Consider the following 23738-nt stretch of genomic DNA (forward strand, 5'->3'; position numbering starts at 1 on the left):
GTTAGAGAAATATTGCGGAGGATGGCTGCATAAACCACATGACTTGTATTTTCACAGCTGCTGCAAACTTGGCTCTCCTCATTGCTAACCTGACAAAGATTGACTCACACAAACACTTTGTATGTAGGATAACAGTCTTACTGTAGGGGTCTTTGCTCCTGCAGTGCTCAGCGCTAAGGGTGGTGGTCTAACATGGTGGGTATGTTTTCCAGGGCGATTAGGTCAAGACCAGAAGATCAATTTCACCAACACGGAAAAGAAACGCTTGGGTGCAGGAAATGATGAGGCAGATTCCTTAGCACATAGAAGTGAATTACCAGCTATGGACCAATAAATCTGGCTGTAAATCCAGAGAAACCCTCTGTGTTTAGATAACTGACACATTTTTGTGAAGGGCCTGACGAGCAAGGGGAGGGATGTGGAACACTTAAATATTTTGGGTCTGAGTAAATGTGGAAAAAAGATAAACGAAGCAGAAGGAGGGAAAAGGAAGAAAAAGAGAGAGAAAAGAAGATGACAGAGAAGAAAAGAAGGACAGAGAGCAGAGAAAACATCACCATTGTGCAGCAACATTTCTAAGGTTTATACGAATCTGGGGCCAAAGTCCCAAATGTGCTCTCAATTTTTAACACAGATTTCTTTGTTTAAATGCTTCCAGCTGTCCCACAGCACAAACTCACTGACTAAGCAATGGAAAAAAGCATAAAAACAAAGACAAAAAGGTCAATTTACAATACTGAAAAATGTACATGAAAAAAAAGGTGAGTCCCTTCTGTTCTCCATTTTCCTCCACTCCAGCTGAACAAAAATGGCTCCAGCAGGCCTGACTTTTCTATCTCCTCCCATTCCCCTCTGTCTCTCCTCTTCTGTGCATCATTCCTCCCCTCTGTCTGTTCTCCAGAGGTGGGAAAACAGTCTGGATTCATTAACTGTAGCTCTGTCTGAAGCTATGCTATAAAAACAACAGTATAATTGAAAAAACAGAACCAGCTGTTTTATTCACTTACCCTTCCTCTCTCAAAACAACTTATTTTCAACTATTTTCTCGTTCATCCCTGCTCCCTGATAGTCCAAGAAAAACAGGGGCACGTCTAGGTAACTCTCTTTTAGAATATAAAATCCAAAGAGAGCAGAAGTTTTACTTGAATAACTACATGTGAAGGCAGGAACATTTTCACCCCATTGACTTAAATGAAGCTGATGTTCTTATGATACCTCTGTATTGTGATTTCTAAATATTTTGAAAAAGCTTCAACAGTAAACCCTTATTTAGACAGGTAAGTGGGGGGTGGGATAAAAATATTCTTTTACTAAGTGCAGTTCTGGAACTAAAATGTGTGAAGGAGGGAAAATTAGGTGAGAACTAGAAGCTTAAAGCTAACTTAAGAGTTGAAGGGAAAGAAGATTTAAAAATGTGCTGACTGGATTGCCCTTTAACAGCACATGACCTCATAAGGAGATTTTAGGCCAGTGTCCGTCCTAAGCAGCACAGTGTAGTTCATTGTGCAAGGCTAGCTACTGTGACTCTCACGGTACATGCAGAAATGGAAGCTTAGTGACAACTCAGGGATAAACCCCGCTGTGCATAATATGACGCATCAATACCTACTTTTAGTAGATGTAAACCTATCATGGTGTAATTTCTACGTTCCCAGAACTGTCTGTAGAGCTCCGTTATTTGATATTTGCTTGCCACATGCTTCAAAAGCTGTAAAATGTCAATTCGAAAAGAATGGCAATAAATGACAAATTATTTAATCCATGCATTTAAATATATCATATTATTCTTGTTTCTTGAAACTTTTTGTGAATGTAAAATATCTGTCTGAGACCTGCTTGAAATACCTTGTTTGTAGCCCTGTACTAAATGCTATCACAATTAAATATATCTGCATAATGCCTGCTAGTGGCTAGTACGGTATACCCCCTAAACAAAAAAACAACTTAATCCAACATCTTAAACTCCACTGTTTTCCATTAATCAGTTGACCAACAACTGCCAAGCCTTTTGGGCCTTAATTATACACAACCTTAAAATGAGACTTACGGTGACAAGAGGTGCTGCAGCAATGTAGTGTTTGAAAAATAATTTTGAATTATGTAGACATATTATTATAGTCTTATAAAGTTAAGCTTCTAACATGCAAGAGCATGAGCATGCATCTTTTAAATGATCTTAAATTTAAACAGAGCTGATGCAGAATGGAGAGCAGAACCTGATCAGGCTTCTGGAGCTGAACAAGCAGAACAAGTTACCTGGTTAATCGGGAGGGGGAAGCCTCAGCTAGCCTCTGTTTTCTTGGTAAACTAGTAAATATGGTAAATATGGGGAGACTAATGGCACACCATGCACCGTTTCATTGGGCAACTATTGTTAAATATGTGTTTCACAAAGAATTTAAATGATTTGCAATTCATTTAATTCTGTATTTAATTAGGTTATACACAATACCCAAACCTATTAGGAAGTTAGGGCTTTAGTCTGAATTTTTTTTTTTTTTTTTGCTGAAATCTGATTTCTTCATGTGATTGTTCACATTATAATTTACATACAACCACCACGGTGAGAACAGATAATGGCCCTGAAGTACCCCACACGCTGTTTTTACATAGATAAATATGGAGGTTTACAAATGTCAACATGTGTGTATCAATTTTTAAGTTGCTGTGTAACTGGAACTGATAAAATTATGATATAATATTGTTTTGTCTTGTTTACATTTGACCCTGCCTATCCTGCAGTCCTGCCAACGTCAGCACAGAATGGTGAAATCTGCCTCAAATGCTAAATGACCCTTCAGACAAAGTTTGCTTTACATATGAAACCACATATGAAAGTGGCAGGAATCGGATTTGAAAAGAAAAAAAAAAAAAAACGATTTGTGCTGTTCAGTGGGTCATAAAAATCATATAGGCCTATGGGTCACATATGCAAAAAAAAGAAAAAAAAATCATATATGGGTCACTTTTGTCTGCAGTGTGAACTAAGTACGCCACCAATTAGATTACTGGGGTACTGACTATATAGCCTAGACATGAACCAAACATATGTAGATAAACTTTACCATTCCAAACAAGCCTTAAATGATTTAAAAAATTGTTTAGATTAATTAAATCTAAATTGTGAATTTAGACAATCAAATATCAACACTGAGTGAGTGCAGTGAATAATCACTAGGAACTATCTATTTCATGTTTTAGTTTTATTTGTTAAGACACTGTGCTTGATCACGTGTTATGCATGCTCTAAACCTACCTGCATGAGAGGTTTAAAAATATGTTTGGGTTTGTTTTTGCATTTTAAGTAAGTTAATTTTTACTTTTTCTTTACTTTTTGTACAATAACAGCATTTTTTTCTTAATTAAAACAACATTAGTATAAATACCATTTTTTGCACTTATGCCTAAGACTTGAGGAAAACACATCTGTTGCATCTGCTGAATATTTTATAGTGTTGTAATGGCAACAAACAGGCATGGTCAAATATGGAATGTCAGAATGAGAGCAGGCATATGCTTTTCAAAATATAAACGTTTACTTTGGGACCAAAGAAAAAAAAGTCAGACGGAATGTGATGAAAGCAAGTGAGAGAGTTGGGGACACATCTGGACAACTCATCTGTGGCATACTGAGGTCATGAGTCACTCCAACCACACGAGCATCATTTCCTGTATGTTCACCCCTGCCTTTGGCTGCTGCTGACTCCATCCATGTTAACTGTAAGCATAAATCAGCTCTTCCTACTCTGTCCCACTCAACCTGTCCAAAATAGTTCAACTCTGCTGGCTGGAAAGTCGCTTCACATTACAGCCTGGAATGGACGAGAAAAATCTGCTTTTCTGTGTTGCATATTTTTTCTGCTGAGCTTTCCTTTTGGGGTTCTCTGGTTGGTCAAAGTATGCAGCTGTACTTTTCTAGGTCATCATAAATTTAAAAGTCTACACATTTTCCTACATTTTGTAGGACATGTTTACAAGATCAGCTGTTTTCTCCAAACATATACAGTTTGTGTTGATTCTGCAAATCAGTCATGCTATTTTCTGTGACAGTTTTATTTGCCTTATTCACGATTAAAATTCCTTTAAACTGAATCTCTTTGCCATTCTTTTGTCACACTCAGACATGCTGACATTGAAATATAAACATGGTAACCTGGATACAGTAAGTGCACTGCCTTTCAGTTTCCTCCTTATGTCAGCCACATAGCACTAATCCTTCATCATCTGTCATGCACAACCCGTCCTCGCTCCTCGATGCAGCTGCTTCTCCGTTTTGTCAGTGTGGGGGTTTGCAAACATCTGTCTGTCTGTCAGTATGTCTGCACATAAAAGCTGCAGCGTATGTGGGTGTGTGTGTGCAGAGGACAGACGAGGAGAGCCCAGATGAAGAAGCTGCAACTTTTTCTGGTTCTTAAAACTGGTAAGTTAGACACAAGCCGTTGTAGCTCTGGTTACAGTTGCACGGTCATAGCAACAGTAATAATTCTTGACTCTTAATAATCTGTTAGAAATGCATTAAAGATTTATATAAATTTTGAGAGATCCCTGGCTGATCAGTGGGATGCATTAACTAATAATAAATGTAGCATCAGAAAGGTTAAAAAATTATATATGTATCATGCTTTATCTTCCTTGTGACTCTGCAGGATGACAAAATACATTTTCCTCAGTCTCAGCTTGTCTGAAATCATCTAGTTTTAAATGAATACTGCAGTATATTTCCATATGACAGCTACACCACACTGTGCATGCATGAGGTAGACAAAGCTGTCTGACTGTCACCATTCGGCCTTTTCATTTTTCTAATGCTTCACATTGACTAAGCAATTCTGTCATGTTTTTGCATTCTTCCGTTAAATAGAAAAAGGATGTGAACAGAGACAACCACTACTTGGTCGCAAGGCTTGCATGTATGCATGCAAAAAACAGGTAGGAATAAAATGTCCTACTCAATTTCAAACAATCCCAGTATTTTAAACTGGCTTTATTAAGCTTGCAGGTTTATTCCCTTTCCATTTTTATGTAATATTATATTATTATTATCATTTTATTGAATGTAAAAGGCCTGCAAGCCTACAAAGTCCACTTGAATTAAAGTAATGATCTCCTACAGAAAACTCTGCTTCTCAAATGAAACAATTGCTAACTATATCATTTCACAGTTATGACCAAAACACCAGGTTTTTGGCGAAAAAAAGCAAACTGTGGCTGAGCACCAGTAGATTACGTTTATGTCTTATGGTAATGTCCCAACAATAATGTGACTGTTAGCTTTGAGCACATGGGCTTGAGTTTTGTTAAAAATTTAATACCAGGGAATCAGAAATTAGGGAAATGGATCTTTTTGGACATTATTTAAGAGGAGTTGTCAGTAGAAAAAACAAAACTGAATTTCACATTTAAAATGTTTTGTTGGTATGTTGTACTGAATGCTAACTGACACAGCTGCAATGAAAAAATGTGATATACAGAAATCATGTAAATTCTAAAACTGCTAAAAAATAATTAGCAAATACTGGGTGTAGGTTACTACATATTACATCAACTTCTGAACTTTAGTGCAACCTAAACCCAGCTAGCTGTTACAAATAGAAACCTCATTGCATGAAAATATTGCACTTTATGTACTGCAACAGCCTCTGTAAGAGTCTCTCATTGCTTTGTGGCCATTTCTGGCTTAAATAAACTATTGGAAGCAGAAAGACTTTGTTACCATCACCCCACAGCTCCGAGAAGGCAACACCTAGAGTTATATACATTGCTAATGCTTCCACAATACAAACAAAACAACAGTAGACTGGATTTTCTAAGGAATGGGGCTTTAAAGAGTTAAAAATAGCACTTTAGATGAAAACTAAAGAAATGTCTGCAGAAATCCAATATACTACAAAAATCTGTTTTTTGAACATTAAGGGATGTGAAGCTCCAAATGTGCATGGTAACTGTTTAACTTATCTTGCTTTTAATCATTTTAATGTTTCCTTCATTCATTCTCTGTACTGCTTAGTCCATTACGGGTCGCAGGTAAGCTGGAGCCTATCCCAGCATTTAACAGGTGAGAGGCACGGTACACCCTGGACAGGTCACCAGTCCATCGCAGGTCATTTTAATGTAATTTAGTATTTTTTGTGATTTTTGCTGTTTGTTGCTGCCTTTTACTAAATCTGAATGCTTTCTTTGCATTAAACAAAGATCACTATGCTTTTAATGTTTTATGTAAAGCACTTTCGATTGCCATGTACAAGAAAAGTGCTATACGTATAAATTGCCTGTATTTGAGCACAATTTGCACTCTAAAAATGATGGGCACAAATCTAAAATGAAGCTTAAAGAAAGTTCAGTCCTGATCGCCCTTTCTTTTTCATTTTCCACTCCAATTCCATCAGCTGACTGAAAGCTTTCAGTTTTCACTCAAACTGGTCCAATTTTGCCACAGCCTCTGTCAGCAAATTATTTTGCTCCCGTCAGATTTTAACAGTTAGTTTCTCTGCTGCTGTCAGCTGCCATTTCAGTGTCAGATCACAGCTAGTTTTCAGATGAATCCATTGGTCTTTCCACTAACCTCAACTTCCACTGCCAAACTGCTCTTCATTCATTCATTCATTCATTTTCAAAACATTATATCACCATGGAGTCTGATAGCAAAATGCTTTAGATTCATTTCTTTAATTTTCCTCTGTCAAATTCATTTTTAAATAAAAATATTTAATGATCTTTACAGTTTTCTTTGGTTTTAATCCCTCCTGGCTGGTTTAGTGCTGAGGGATGGTGGGGAGAGGTGAGACAGGGCAGAAAAGGTGAACACAATGACAAAATGAAAAACTGAATAACCTTCTAATTGTTTTATGAAGTTCAAATTATTGATTTTGTGCCTTCTATTTCTTCTGACTCAGAAGATAATCTGATTGAAACCAGGCCATGGCATAATTACAGTGCCTTGCAAAAGAAATCACCCCCTCTGGACATTTTTTGCATTTTGTTACCCCACAACTTGGAATCAAAACAACTTGTCTGACGGTGTCCATCATCTAATTTACAGAATATGCAGCTTTGAAGATGTGATTTATTTTTTTATTGTGAAGCAAACGACAAATAGGACAAAACGTCAATGGGCATAAATATGTACACCCCTGAAGTCAGTACTTTGAAGAGTCAGTACTTTGTGCGGCAATCACAGATGCAAGTCGTTTTGATAAGTTTCTGAGCTTGCCACATCCACTAGGATTTTTGCTTGTTCCTCAAGGGAAAACTGCTCCAGCTCCTTCATGTTTAATGGCCTGTGCTTGTTAACAGCAATCTTTAAGGCAAACCATTGGATTGAGGTATGGGCTTTGACTATGTCATTCCAACACATTTATATGTTTCCCTCCCACCCAAGGGCTGCTTTAGCAGTATGCATGTGGTCCTTGTCCTGCTGGAAGGTGAACCTCCATCTTAGTCTCAAATCACTCACAGACTGGTATAGGTTTGCTTAAGAATATCTCTGTATTTAGCAACGTCCATCTTTTCCTCGACTCCCAGTTTTCCAGTCCCTACTGCTGAAAAACATCCCCACAGCATGATGCTGCCACCATCATGTTTCACTGTGGGGATGGTGTTTTTGGGGTGATTAAGTGTGTTGGGTAACCTTTGGTCTGCCTCTCTGATTAATGCCCTCCTTGCCCGTTCCGTGAGTTTTGGTGGGCGGCCCTCTCTCAGCAGGTTTGTAGTGGTGCCATGTTCTTTCCATTAGATTATGATGGATGTCATGATGCTCCTGAGGATCATCAAAGATTTGGATATTTTTTCATAACCCAACCCTGACCTGAACCTGACCTGAACTTCTCAACAACTTTGTCCCTGATTTGCTTGGAGAGCTCCTCGGTCCTAATGATAGTGTTTGGTTAGCGGAGCCTCTTGCTTATGTGTACAGCCTTTCAGATAAGGTGGGTATATACTGACAGACCATGTGACACTTAGACTGCACACATGTGGACTTCATTTGACGACTTATGTGACTTCTGAAGGTAACTGGTTGCACCAGAGCTTTTTTAGTGGCTTCATAACAAAGAGGGTGGACACGTATGCACATGGCAATTTTAAATTTTTTACTTTTAAAAATTCTTTTTTACTTTTTTATTATATATTTCAGGTTTCACTTCAAAACAGATTAGTTTGTGCAGTTCCAACAAATAAAATTCAAATAAAAAAAATAATTCCAATTAGAGGTTGTCATGTAACAAAATAGGTAAAAATGCACAGGGGTTGGTGGTGGTGGTGGAGGGGGGGATTCTTTTGCAAGTCTCTGTACAAATACAGGTCTGGAACTAAAGGAGCTCTTAAGGAAAAGAGAGGAAGTGGGATGTGGGTGTGAATGTTTTCGACCAGTGGGCTGCCTTCAGTCAGGAACACACAAGTGTGCACGTCTGCATTCAGTCTAGCCACTTAGATCTCTATGGACTTTCTTTTAGTTTCATTTTTACAGGAGAAAAGATTTTCCAGTGTTTTCTGAAAAGAAACTTAGACCATGGAAAAGCACAGCTGCTTTTAATGTGTTGTCATAATATCTGTGACTCACTGGCTCTGGTTAGAGCACAGAGCAGCACAGAGGGGATGCTCAGTTCAGTTTTAGTTGCCCTTTTGTACATTTTTTGCAATTTTTATTAAACTCTGATGATATCAAACTTCCCTAGCCTCATGAACTTGTCTCCTTCATTTCCTTGTACACCTCTAAGCATCTGATCTGCAAGTAATTTGAAAGCTCTGCATAAAATTTCACAGAAATCTTCCCCCTCTTATTAAATATAATCTAAGAGAAAAGGTGAAAAAGTGATGCATTATGTAGATAATGGCATTGTTTTTATTGTGTGATGTGCTGAGAGCTGGAATATACTGTATTTGTATGTACTGATGTCTGTAATTAAGTGCTACCGCACACTGGATGCTAACAAACCCTTTTCAGTGGGATCTAATGTGATACCAGGGTGAAAACAGCCCAGATGTACTTACGATGCAGGCTGAAGGAGATGTTTATCACTCTTTCCTCTGTGAAGCTCTTGAGATTGGGAATCAAGGCACATTTGAGATGTGTGGATGAGGGGGAGTCTCCCACATGGATCCAGCATACAGTTTCCTTGGCATAAATGAAGTCCATAGCTGTGGTTTGTTTAGTGCTGGTAGACAACAGACTATGGACTGTGGTGCCGCTCAGGGAGGTGGCTTGGATGTTCTGGGAGTTGGCAATCAGCAAGACAGGGAGGCGGTCTACTGGCACTGGAAATGTAACGTGGAGATAAATAAGAGTAAGCATGAGAAGCAGAAATTAATGAAAGCTTTGTATAGTCTTGGAAAACCAGGTGAACATCCATTGTTGTTCCCCTTTGATTATGCTTACCGTTCTTGGCTTTGCAGGAGCGGTTGTCTGGCTGGGACAGGTAACCCTCCACGCATGAACAAGTGTAGGACCCGTCAGTGTTAGTACAGGTCTGGCTGCAAGTCCCATACCCACTGCACTCATCAAAGTCTGAACCACAGAAACCACAGAGGGTTACTCAGTTAAAAAACAAATTTTAGCTTAGAATTAGGTCAACAAATATAATAAAACAAGACAGTAAAAACTAAACAGATCATAAAGTAGAAAATATTATCAAGTTTTTTTTTTATAAAATATCAAGCTGTACTGCTAATCCGTGTCAGATGCTAAATATACTGTATGACTTTGCAGGAAATGCTCCACACTCAGCCTCCCCTCATCTGTTTTTTGTTTAGCTTTTCAAAAACTTAAGTAAACATCAATGCATCTTTGTACACACATGCACACAAAACCCATTTTGTAAACATCCGGAGGTTTCTGTATTCTGACGTTGCTGTCTGATTTTCACTTCATGCAGCAGTTAAATACATTTCATCAAGCATTCCTCCTGAACTAGAAGGAACTGAGGGATTGAGGGTGGCTAGCGCTTCCAGCAACTCACCTTTACATGTCTTTCCATCAGCGCTGATCTCATAACCGCTGTTACAGTAGCAAGCAGGCCCTGCTGGAGTAACTGCACAGTTTTCCTGACAGCCTATGATGGAGCAGTTGGACATGTACTCTGAGGGGAAACAAGAGGAGAGAGGGGGAAAGACAGTGATGAATGGGTGAAAGAAACAAAAGACAGGTGAACAATGTTCATTTCTTCTTATCAACATTTTTACTGTGCTGAAAACATTATATTAGTATTTCTAATGGGAGGAAGATTTGTAAGAACTGTAATAAAACATTCAACATTCTACTCTAAACCCATGGATCACACTGTGTTCATGCAGCTTTCATTCAGCTTACAACTGCCAGCAGGTGTAAGTCAGTCAAATTCAGCATTTTATCAAATATGACACATGGTCACATTTTCCTCTTCCCCTGCTTACCGTGTTGTTTAATGGTCACGACGGTTTTTAGAACATTATACTGTCAAATTGAATTTAAATGTAAAATCACTTTATCGTGTTTTGAGTTATGGCCTAAAATGTGTTTTTTTAAGTCATAGTGACTTTGACATTTCAGCAACAAAATCTAATCATTTTAGGGAACATTTGCCCCAAACTCACCCAAGGCTATCAAAAGAATCCACTTTCATGGGCGTGTGGCCAACAGATAATATAATACCTTCAACCATGGCTGTCGGCAGCAAAAAAACATAATAATTAAAGTTGGCTCCGTTTACCATCAGCTAAGGAATATATCTGAGAAGATCTGGTCTGCACTGTCTATAGATAAAGAGTCTGAGTGTGTCCCTGAACACAAATAAAATAGCCACATCATACAATGATGAGCTTAGAAATTAAAATCTCAAACTACCATAAGTAGACTCTAATCTGAATAATACAAGGTCAGTACAATACGGTTAAGGAGTGCAGAATTTAAAAAAGGAAAAACAAGTTTAAAGAGTCAAATTCAGCCTTGAGCAAAAGAATTTAGATGAGAACATGCAGCCTTTTCTGATACGGTGCTCATTTGCACTTTTTAATTGGTTTTGAGATTTTGTGTCACTTCTCTCAGTCAACTTGTCTGATTAAATGGTTTTATTATGGTTACATTATTGACATCTTTGGGTATTAAGACATTTGGTACCCAAATTTGGTCTCATCAGGAAATAATTCCCGTCTAAAGACAAGTAGAAGGTAAACGCAGAATTAAGTGTAAATGCTAAATTATTTTAGCGATCACTGCCAAACAAACGCATATTTATGTGGCCCTCTCTGTTTGGTTCAGCCGACGCAGAAACTGGATGAACCCACATGCAAACAGAGAAACATGACGCTTAAAAGCTGTACCATATGAAACCTGCAACATCTGAAATAAACAGCTGTGATTGGTTGGTCCAGGCTTTAACAGTTGGACATGTACTTGAATCTAAAGAAGGCCAGGCACACTCTGCAAAAGCCAAGGAGTCCAACTTGTCTGGATCCAAGCATAAGAGATAACAAGAGTGGTCAAGAAATTTATTTTAACCCATAAAAAGAAAATTAGACCACTTAAAGTAAAGACATTTTTCAGAAAGAGAGCTCCAGAACACTTAAAGCAACTAAAATACATTCACCAAAACATGACATTCTTTTTTTTTGTTGTTTTCTTTTAAGGTGTGTTTTTCATCAAATGTGATAGATAGAGGGCCAGAGACAAACAGCAACCAAGAAATCAATACCTCGCCTTCTAAAACAGACAAAAAGCTGCACCTTTTGGACAGTGCGCTGCACTTCCTGTGAGATATAAATCAACACACATTGAGTCATAGTCAAACACACAGTTATGTCAGACCCACCTGAGATCTATCAGCCACAAGTGATTCACTTTGCCCAAAAACACCGTCAGCCTGTTCATACACAGCCCCAAAGAGGGGCATAAAGATCAAAATGTCTCCTCTTCGAGACGCCACACTTCCGAGATATAAATTCCACACTTCTGTTAAGGTTCTGTGCATGGTGTACTTTTGCACTGGTCACAACATACCATTCCTCACTCAATAATAAACTGAATGTGCTGAGCAAGAGCAAAACTATCACAAATCAGCAGATCTTTTTTATGGTGAATTTTCAGCTGCTATCCGAGATTCTTTATACTCTTCATGAGAATGACAATCAGTTAAGTTAAACCATACAACTACTCCCCTGCCAATCTTGATATAATTCAATGAGTACACAAGTCTTCCCACTACACTCCAGAGGCCTGCTGAGACAACCACAATTCAAATTACAGACATGCCTGGAATTTTCCAAAACAAGTCTGTGCACCAAATAACTGAGAAAAATTTAGAAAACCAGCAATGTAAACAACTTACTGTGACACGTACCACAGAATATTGACTATAAAGCAAATAAAACAATATAAATTTCTCTATTTTGGTTCCGAATACAAAACACGCTTATCAGTTTGATGACCTTGAATGGAAAACTTGCTGCTTTGCTAAACAAAAGATGCCACGAAAAGATATTTCAGTCCGTGTGCATATGCAGGCTTACAAAAATACACCCAGCAATAAACACTTTGCAAGAAGTGGCCGCTGCATGTATTTTCATAAGAGCTGCTGCATTCTCACATGTGGAGAATTACCTTCTATTTTGAGTTAAACACTGAATACTATACAGAGTAGCCTAGAAGCCTAAAAGAGCATAAAGATTTCATGTCCATCTCCATGCTGCTTTAATAAATATTTCACAGCAGATTATTTTTTAACCAAAGGTGCAGTGGGAAGAAGAAAATATAATTCTAGAAAAGAGAGATGACCGAACATGAGTACAAAAAATGTGATAGACTTATATGTGTGAGAGTTCCAGGGTTGTCAAGATGGAAAATCTATGAAAGTCTTAGAGAGTCTTGAAATAATTAATCAATGTACAGGTGGAAAGAGAGAAAAGTGGAAAGGACTATCTAACTATTAATACAAAAATCTATAACTATCATTCAAGATTATTCAAGAGTGACAAACACTTCAGAGCACAGCTGGCGTAATGTTTTATTGTGGCTAAAACATTTATGATAACAAGATCATCACAATATACTGCTAACAGATTCATCTTCTGTTTTTTTTTTTATTAGTCTTTTATTTCTATTGGCCAATTATGATTTAGTTTTACTAGCTGGCATCAAATCACTATAATTATCATGTGTATTATCAACATGATTTGTATATTCTGTTCATAAACTATCCCAATTAACATCAATGCCAGTATGTAATGGTAAAAAGTAAATATGTTATCTTTCAGTTTAAAGTAAAAAAAAAAAAAAATTTCTGGTCTCACAAGGTCTAAAAATTAGACATAACATACCACTGTGTGCCATTACAATTAAGGCAAAATACAGTAACTATATGTGAAAAATGTGTGTATAGCCTTACTGCTTCCATAGAAGATATAAAGTAAACATCCTGTGTCAGTTTGTATAGCTGCCATTCTGTATTCCCACTTGCTTAGATGCACAGACCCGCAATCATCCATAATATTTCGACAATGAAAATGTTGCATCAACCTCTAAAATCTTATCTCAGTCCATTTCTACTCATCATAACCAGATGCTAAACATATCTGTCTACTGCAAACATGGATATCCCAACAAGTTCACCTCAAGGTCAGACCATGCAATGCTCAGAGGAACCGGAAAAAACCCAGGAGGTATATCTCACTCTCTGCAGGGCTCAGTTAGCATGTTAAATGCAGAGGTTTATGACAGCACAAATTGAAAAAGACTGAATAAGTATGTCACATTGAGAAGGGTTTCCAGGAGAAAGCCTGCACTCTAAAAAGAACATATCAGTGCAGCTTGGGTTTGCCAAGTTGCATCTGAACAAACCACAAGACTTCTGGAACAATGTCCTTTGGACAGACAAGACTAATGTTTGGCCACGATACACACAACCCTGTTTAGTGAAAACCAATCACAACTAAGACCAAGAACATCTCATAGCAACTGCCGAGCATGATAGTGGAGGGGTGATTGTTAGCTGTAACTTGTTTTGCTGCCATAGGACCGGGACACCTTCCAGTTTTTGAGCTGACTATGAACTTTATTGTGTATGAAAGTATTCTTTAGTCATAAGAGGCAATTTGTCTGACAACTAAAGTTTGACTGAAATAGGTTCATAGAGCAGGACAGTGAAGAACAACAGCATATCTACAAGACAATGGCTGAAAAATAAAAGAATCATCAAAATGTCACAACGACTCAAAGTTCAAACCTCAATCTCATTAAAATGCTGTGACAGGACCTTAAAGGAGCTGTGCAGTAAAGAATGCCTGCAAATCATAATGAAATGAAGCAACGATGTAAAGATAAGTGGGCCACAAGGATCATCTGCTCCTCAGGGATGAGAAATACTGATAATGACATACACTAAATGATTACTTCAGGTTATTGCTGCCAAAGATGGTTCTACGAGCCACTGAATCATGGGGTGCGGTTAGCTTTTAACACACTGCTCCTGCAGATTTTATTAAATTAATAATAACACATTCTAAAATGGTTTGTGTTGCTTGCCTGAGGTTGTGATATCTCATTTTTAAGAAATGTGAGGGAACACATTTTCCTTTCATTACACACTGATATCTAAAAACAAAGAATTGAGAAAGGGTGAGACACAAAAATCTTTTAGGTTTGGTCCATCTTTCCACAGTTTTGGTTCTTAAGCTTTGACATATATATTTCTTATAGAAGAAGTTCTCAGCTTGACTTGGTTTTAAATCTTCCCCTTTCTCCATTATTCATGCATTTTAAGAAATTATTAAAGTCTTTTCTAACAATTACTTCTTTGGTTTGTTTTGTTTTTCTGTTTTTCTCCCCCACTGTGGTCTGCTTGGCCTGCACATTTTTAATAGAATATCACATTTCTTAGATTCACCATTAACTAATTCCTAGTTTTGGTTTTCAAAACAACTGCTTTCCCAGTTTAGACTGAATGACTGTCTGCTTCTGAATACACTCTTGGGAAGTAATTTAGCAAACAGAGCTGCTTAAAAACACAATGAACAAAAGGCAGCACAATCTAACATTACAATACTGTCATGGTGGAGCAGCATGCTACTGGAACTGATTTCTTGCTTCATTGTTTTGATTTCAGGGGTGAGAACTAAACAATAGACAAGCAACACATAAAAAAAGAAGAAAAGAACTTTCAAGAACTGCATATATGCTCATACAGTGAGGATGTACGTGAACATACCTCTGCAGTGTGGTCCCTCATCCCAGCCATCAGTACAGTCTGGGACCCCGTTGCACAGTTTGCTCATGTGGATGCACAACTCTGTCCCTCCACACTGGTACTCGTTGGGTGGGCAGTGTGATATGGTGCTGTGTGGACCTAAGGAAAAAAAATGTTGATTTATGCAAAAATTTAAGGTCAAAGTAAAATGTTAAGTTTTATTAACAGTTTTTCTTTGCTTTTCAATGTAGTAACTCATTACTTTAATATATAGGTCAGTTGTATTAAAGGACTAAAGATATGAAAATCACAAAACCTGATAATCTTTTGAAAATAATTTAGTCATATTTAAAGAAATTACTTACAATATTAGGTGGCTGTTTTCCCCTTATTGATTTATTAAGTAAAATAATGTCATGGGGGAGTTAGTATGTCAATCAAATTTAAGATTATGCGGTCAGGTTAGTGTAACATACCATTTTATTCCTGCAAAATGGTCCATTCATTTCTTTATCCATACTATATATTAGATATATTATATAAAAGGTAAAATGTTACAATTCAGAAAAAAATTAATGAAATTAAATTAAATTTCTGGAGATCTAGGACCAGACCCGTGTGCTCTGCATGGCTGGCAAAACATTCTAGAATAAAGAAACAAAAATGTTTTATTGCCGTCTCCTCTATTCGGCACATACCTTCTCACTATTTACTCTTTGAAAGTTGTGCACAGCACTGCTACTGCGGATTTCAACACAAACCATCAAACAAGACAGACAATCCTGCAGTGGTGTGTGGTAAACAGTCTGGAAGATAAAGTTCTTTCAAGCATTGTTGTTAATTATCAATTTAGTTTTGCAGATAAACTGCAGATCTGCTGGAACCTTATCAGACAATTAAACCAGCAACGGGGGCGTTTCTCCACATGGTGACCACAGATGCAGATCTTAAATCCGTTTCCGTGTCATTGTTGTCTTCCAAAAGACTATTTACCAAGAAGATACACAAATGAACACTAGGCACAGAGCAGCTGTTTTGTTTTCTCATTAAGGCCCTCACATATATTGATAAGACTATGTGTATTTAAAATATGATCCTGCACCTGATAAATGGGCATGTAAGATTCCCTTCATTGTAATTATTATAAGTTTGGGTGACACAAGGATTCAGCAATGCATCGTGATGTCCAATGCAAACAATTTTCATGACTAAACAGTCGTTTGATGTAATTTCTCCATTTTCAGTGTTCTCGGTTTTGATTTATTCTTTAGGTTTTATTTACAAAACTCAGTTTGTCTCTTGACGAGTGACGCAGAGCCGCTGCATACACAACAAAGAGTCAGGAATAGTTCGGGATGACAAAGACAAGAAATATTTGATGACAAAAGCAGATACAACTGACTGGTAGGGGTACTGAGTTACAGGAGCAACACCAGAACATTCTTTTAGATAAAAGATAAATGTGTGAGAAAGGAATCACTAGAGGCCACAGAGCCTTGCCTGATCCACATGAGACTCCCCTCAGCATAAGATAGATTGGGTAGCTCTGGTCAATTCTGTCTTTATACACTTGCTTCCCAGCTCTCAGTGACTGATTTTCACTCAGTTTGCGTGTCTCTGCTGCATCTTCCCTCTCTTGAATGGTGTTTATAACAGTTTTTTCTTTAGCTTTAAAAGAGATAAACTGCCTCACATCTGAAGAAGGTAGTCAATGGACCCTCAGTCAGAGGCACGAGGACTTCTTCTGTAGTGTTTGCTCTGTTGAAAGTAACTGTTTATATTGCAATATGTATCAAATCAGAAAAATTTAATGTCAATTTTTGTGTTAACATGATGCAACACATGTTTAATAAGAAAAAAAAAAGACTAACAAAATGAGACCCTTCTTCTACCATGTATCATTCTGCATTCCTGCTTCTGCCATCATGTTTTATTAACCCAGTTTTATCAAGTGTCTCCTCCAGGTATTATAAACAGCGCAGATCAAAAAATCAGGCATTTTCTTCTAGAAAAAGAGACATACTTGTGTTTTCTTCCCCTTTTTTTCTAGTAATAACTGTTTTATTTGCCAGTGCTCATGCCTTCTTCTTCTCAGCCTCAATGTCTTTCCTGCTTGCCAAGTGAACAAGCAGAACCACAAGGCAGACATCCAACAAGTCATTGTAGCAAAAAAAAAAAAAAAAAAAAAAAAGGGCCGCTGGAGAAAACTAGCAGTAACGACAAACACACCATTAACCCTCTGACTAGCCAAATGACTACCTTCACTGCATCTGCAGTGTGCAAACATCCATCCCAGAGGCAAAACACCAACAATAAGCACACCAGCGTGCTGGCATGTAGGCCTGGTATAGAAGTATCTGTTGACAGGGAACTCTGGGAGGAGTTCTGGGAAAGAAAACATGTTCCTCTTAAATGAGTATGAGCTGAGCCAAAACTGCTCCCTTTCTAAGACACTAAATTCAGACATCTTTAACTGGACAAAGAGGTGAGCTAAAATGCTTTGGCAAGAACAGAAGGCTATTCTCCTAAACGACCTTACTGAACTCTTTCCTGCCTTGTGACTGTGACTAGTCTTTCATCCTTAAACCAGTGACTCTAAACACTCGGAAAGACGGACTGAGCACAAGTCATATAAGAGAGGAGCAAGTAGACAGCACACCCCCCTAAAGGTTTTACATATCAGGGTGCAATAACTAAGTCACCTGGTCTTTCATGGATCATGACAGCAGGATAATATGAAGCATTACATAATATCTTTATTTATATAAGAAAAACAGACTAAATTCTGAATCAATGTATTAAAAAAATTAAGTAAACTCAACAACAGCTTATAGATCTCCATTCAGCAGCATCTTTACAACAATGTCTCAGTTAATCAAGATTTGCATGCATTAATTTATACAAAGCTCTCTTAAAATTCAGCCAAAGTATTTAAATCGGGTTGAAGTCTGGACTTTAACTGAGCATCTTGCAAACCTTATTTTTTTTCTAAATTGGCTGCTGTGCTTGGAATGATTGTCCAGTTAATAGCCCAATTTCAGCCAAGCTTTAGCTATTGGACTGTGGTTGTTGGTATAAGGTGTTTTGTTTTTGTTTTGTTTTGTTTGCCCAAGCATAGTGCATTTTGGCCAAATATTGTCATTCTGTCCTTAAAAGATGTTATTTCAGAATGCTTTCCTAGTCTTTTTCTAATCATGCTGTCACAGTCTTTAACACGTGACATGCTAACTGAAGCCTGTAGAGTCAGATTCTCTGGAAATTTTCTGACCTTGCCGAACTGAACTAGCTGAGATGTCCACAATCAGCAGCTATCTAAAATCTTTTCAATTTTTAAATGATCTTTCTCAGTGTAGAATAATGGGCTCCAAATTGTTTAGAAATTACTGCTGATGTCTTTCATCATTGATGTTCTGGTAGCGCACAAAAAAATGCTCTAGACAGCAAACTGCCCAAACTACCGCTTTTATAGAGGAGCTCATATGTGCTGAAGATTACCTAACCAAGAACCTGGCTGCTACTGACCCTCTCAATCCCCATGGAAACAGCAAGACTGTACTTTTATTTTTCTTTTTTTTTTGGATTAGTTTTTGTCAAATAAATAATTTCAAGGTGTAATATGTCACATGTTCCTCTGAGGTCGTATTTACCTCATTTGAAGACATAGTTAAGACAGGTAATTTGTTTTATTATGTCCTGATTTGTAAAACCTTAAATGAGAAAGAAACAAGTGGCATGTCTCTTGCTTGTTTTTCTTGTAATTGTGGAAACATTTGGCTGTTCTTTTCCCTCCTCACAATTATTTTTCCCCTCTTTATCTCCACCCATGATTTGCCCTCCAACATCTGTGGATCCATTTACAGTAAGTCTGTAAGTGGGAGGTGAATGTGTGGAAAATGAACACAATATGGAGGGAAAGGGGAAAACCTGGAAATAACAGGAATCAGAGAGGAGCCACAAAAGACCACGTAGAACACCTTTGTCCCTGAATGTGGACAAACTCCACAAGTGAAGCTAACTCTTTTCTTCTTATGAAGAACAAGATATTGTTCCAAGGCTTCATTTTCATACTACAGACATCCATATCTGTTTGACCCAGCCAAGTTTCAACCTTACTAAATAGACAGTAGACTAAGACAGAGTAAATAGACTTGAGATAAGCACCTATCTTTATATCTTATATTTCTATCAATAGAGGCAGCATAAAGCCAAACAAAGCCATTCTTAAGGCACCTATCAAAACAAGATTCAGGATTTCATAAACCTTGTACGAACAGAGTCTGTAAGCCGCTACGCACAGTGGTAGATCACATGCCCTTTTCCAGTCCGAGGGAATGAGGGCAGAAGGGGTGGAGGTGGTGCAATGGGGGACGAGAGAACTAAGGCCATTGTTTTGATCACACAAATCGGCTGTGACCCCCTACAAAGTAGGCTGAGCCACGGTGTTGTAAGGAGTGTCACGTGCAAAGCCTGATCTGAACAATTCAACAGCCACATGGGTGAAAGCTGGGATAACAACATCCTCTAAAGTTATAAAAGGGCAGCTGGCATTTTCCAGTTATTCCCTATTTTGGGATTATTATGTTTAATTGGGATGGGTGACAAATAAAGAAAAAACAGCTTAAGGTATCTTAGTAAGGTTTTTCAACATGTGCTGGCAGAATAGTTTCAGTGTGGTTTAGCATTTTATCGTAGAAGTTTGTGACACACCTAAAGAAAAATCTTCCCTCGTCTGCTCATCTGTTGTTTTAATGATAATGGTGAGAGCACTGCCTAGCACATCTGTCTGAAAGCTCCAATTAGTGTTCAGTTTGGTTGTAATCTGGTGAATGTGTTTTCATACTCAAACTGACAGTACCTTCCTTAGTGAGGACAGGCGCACCCAACCCATGACAGAGAACTGTCTCCAAAACATACCTAAACCTGTGTTCTGTATCTCTCAAACCTTCCAACCCCTAAGATTTCTAGGGTTTTTTTTCCTGTAAAATTTCTGTGCAATTATTCATCTTAAAATATGTCTTCTTATCTCTGTTTTCCCTCCAGCAGAAGAAAGAGGCCCATTGGACTAAGATGGAGTCAAGATTTGGGTCTGGATCAGGCTGTCCCAGACCCCAAAGCTTGTTAAGCTTTGGGGATTTTCCATTCACTAGTTCATATGCTGGTCAGCACAATGCTTATTCAACCACTAATAAACACACAAACAAATAAGATGCTGCCAGAGCTACAGCAAAACATAAAAGGGTTTTTATGTGAGCCTAAATGAGGCCAACTGTGCAAAACAATGAGGCTGCCCGTCGCCTTCAGTTTGATCTTAACATACTACAGAGGCTTCAGTCTGTGAAACTGTGGTATATTTAAATACACACACACACACACACATTCGGTATGTGCATATTAAAGAGCTGTTATTCTTAAACCCTTCCATACGTATTCTCTATCTTAAAGCTAAGGGTTTGCAGTTTAAGCCCATATTTTTGCATTTTTGATTGAGAAAATTGCTAAAATAACTTGCTGCATATAATTTAAAAACACACTCTACTGGCAAGAATCTTATAATTAAAGTAAATCCTGCAACTGCCTACAGACAATACCAGCCACATAAATTAATTAGCATATTACCATAAATAATATTGTTTAAAATCATCACCTAATTTATTTTCTTGTCCAATCATGAGCCTTGAAGACTGACAGGTCTTTAACATGATGCTCTTGGCCCATATGACCCCAAAATCCTGACCCAGCAGCCCTGAGGGACCCTTTGACCCCCCCACACACACACTCTTGCCTGCCCTGCCAAAAAAAAACAAAACACTAAACAACTAGGACATGGCACCAAAAACAAGCCACAACACAGGACAGAAAAGCTACCACAGGAGGAGTTGGTCTTGCGATTCTGTTGCCTTGTCAAAAAGATCATGGGCAGCAGAGCAGGCCCGGCGAACAGAGGAGACCTGAGGGGAACAATGCCTGTTCTCTGCTGTTCATTTCTGACAGCTATTCTATAAACACTTCACTCTGCAGGTGAAAAACAGCACATTGACCTGCCACTCAAACTTCACCTGTGGGCACCTGACAAGCAATACAATAACAATGTTTTTACACACATTTACAGCACAAATGTTGCTTAGTCCAACAATTCCCAGCTTTAACCCTGGCAGCAGACTGTGTGCTCCCCCCTTGAACCCCACACTTGATGGTTAGATGTTTGGTTCTCTGCTCGATCCTTTCCTTCCAAAATATCAACACCACATTTTCATTCCTTCATGGGGGGGCTTCTGTGGCAGCTGGCCTGGTGACAAGCAAAGCAGGAAGGCTAAATCCAGCCTCTCGCAAGCACAACAAACTGATCCTTCTCCAAACACACAAGCACCAGTGCTCGTCGAGGGCAGAGCAGCCACGGAGCAAACAGTTTTATCTGTGAAGTACACTGTAAGATTCAAATAAGACAATGCTACCAGATACCCAAACCAAATTAATAAAAAATAACCCTACATTGGTCGTTATGAAAGAGGAAAAGTAAACAATGTGCACAAAGTTTCTTAAAAAGAAAGAAAATTGTCATGTAACCCACACACGACAGACTCACTATTTGACCTTTTTTTTTACAAACTCAGAGCTGAACAAAGATCAAAAGACAGATTGCTTCTTGAAAAAGGTTCTTATATTACAGATTTATTTCTACATTTGATCACAGTCGTTATTAGAGCCGTTCATCTCTCTCGTTTTTTCTCTTTTTTTACCAATGGAATTAACTTAAAATGTCTTAAGAAGACCAGACAAAGGGAGAAGTACTACAGCTGCTCCAGAATGCTTGAATATCTAAAGCTGTTTTAGTCTATTTTGGCTCCGACTTTTAAATTTAAGACAAACTTAGATCAACACATGAACCACCAGGTCTCACTCCAGGCTAATTTGGTTACAAAAAGCATTAGGAGATGAATTAAAAAGACAGACGGCTAATTGTCACAAAGAGAAACAGCTTTGGAAAGGCCCAAGGGGGTTTGGAGAAGAGGATGGGAGAGTCATTGTAAGTGCTGAGAAAACGGTTGGAGACAAGCTGGGTGTTCAATAATGCATCTCGCACACAGGATGTTGTTGTTTATTGCCATTAGTAATCAGATGCAGGTGGTTTAGCCTGCCTAGAGAAAGATGAGCCACAATGCAAAGCCAGGTGCTCAGCATCTGCTTGTCTCTACCTCAGAGAGGCAAATAGTCATATACTTATTTATCGTGTTCTTCTTCTGTAATCATATTATTGTTTTGTTCCTCCCCTTAAGTGTTCCTCTGGCCTGGTCTGCTTCCTTCTGTGCAAGGTCCTGCTGAGATTACAAAATGGCCTTTTTTTCCAATTTAAACCCCCGACACGCTTTTCTTGGCTGAAAGCAGGCCAGGCTCTCTTGTCCTGCTTCACAGGGGCAAGCTTTGCTCTCTCCACTGCCCTGGCCTAAACTTTGTACGGAAAAAAATTACCAACTGGTCGCTGGTGAATCATGCCCAGCTCTTCATAAAAAATAAAGAGAGTAGATGAGCACAGAATGCACAATCTATCATTTAGGAAACAAAGCCACTCGATTTTGGTATGTTAGAAAAATCCCAGTAACTACAGCACAGTGCAGAAAAATGACAGAAGAGTTTGATCATCACAGCTCTTAAGAGCTCTTTAACAATAAAAGAGAGAATTGGTTAATTGTGATTGGTCCATATTTTAGCCAGTAAGATAAACATAGACAGCAGTCATGAAGAACTCCAGCAATATGCAGAAAAAGTTCTGCAATAGATGGTGGCCCCAACCTGACAATATGAGGAGACAGAAAATGCTGGAACAATCCAAGCAAGTTCACTGAGACGATGGGTGGGGGGCCTTTAGAAGTGGAAGCTCTATCATCACATTTATGACTGAAACATGTGTTTATTTCATGTTTCTAGAGTTAGAAATACTACACTTTACGTGGGCAGTTTTTAGATTTTCAGAAAATCTTAAGTTTAAGGTTTTTTTTCTGTATGAAGCTCCTGTGTAGTGAAGCAGAGACCAAGTCAGCCACAGTTAGAGAGGAGACAGGCGGAAAGAAAGAGTGGATAAACTGATTACAATGTTTTCATAGTTCGCACACCCATATGCTGTCATTGACTGACGTCTACACACCCACTGCAAAAACAAAAAAAAAGAAAAAAGAAAAAGAATGCAGCCCAAAAATGTCCAAAAAAGCTAAATACACAGAGAAAAATATCTGACTCCACATTTCCAATCAGCTTGATTGCTCCTTTAAGAAGTGTCTCTAATAACAGACCTTTAAGAAAAACCTTCATTAGGTGATTAATGACCAACAAAAAGCTAAAAGTGGGTTTAGGAATTTAAGGATTCATTTAATTTAATTTTCCAAAAATCAGAACAAGAAAACTTGTTAAATTACATCACTACACTAAACTGGTTTTAGGTAGGACTTACAGCTTCAAGTTAAAAAGGTCAAAAATATTATAAGTTAAAATGTTGACATATTGTCAGTACAAAAGAAATATGTGTTAATGAGCAGACATTGTGTACACATGCCGCGTTTGGGAACACAATGCTGCAGGATGAGAACCTCTTTCATG

The 23738-nt window shown here is 38.1% G+C and overlaps 1 protein-coding gene across 3 annotated transcripts in view; it reads right to left on the reverse strand.

The window, feature by feature from the left end:
• LOC121636518 (low-density lipoprotein receptor-related protein 1-like) overlaps positions 1 to 23738 on the reverse strand; it is a 97082-nt gene that overhangs the window by 48411 nt on the left and 24933 nt on the right. For all 3 annotated transcript variants that reach the window (XM_041980050.1, XM_041980048.1, XM_041980051.1), the window contains exons 3-6: positions 15171 to 15308; positions 9954 to 10073; positions 9374 to 9502; positions 8989 to 9252 (exon numbers count right to left, since the gene is read on the reverse strand). In XM_041980050.1, coding sequence (XP_041835984.1) covers positions 8989 to 9252; positions 9374 to 9502; positions 9954 to 10073; positions 15171 to 15308 — 651 coding nt within the window. The remainder of the gene's footprint in view (positions 1 to 8988; positions 9253 to 9373; positions 9503 to 9953; positions 10074 to 15170; positions 15309 to 23738) is intronic.

The sequence above is a fragment of the Melanotaenia boesemani genome, chromosome 3 (genome assembly GCF_017639745.1).
Source record: "Melanotaenia boesemani isolate fMelBoe1 chromosome 3, fMelBoe1.pri, whole genome shotgun sequence".
Classification (NCBI taxonomy): domain Eukaryota; kingdom Metazoa; phylum Chordata; class Actinopteri; order Atheriniformes; family Melanotaeniidae; genus Melanotaenia; species Melanotaenia boesemani.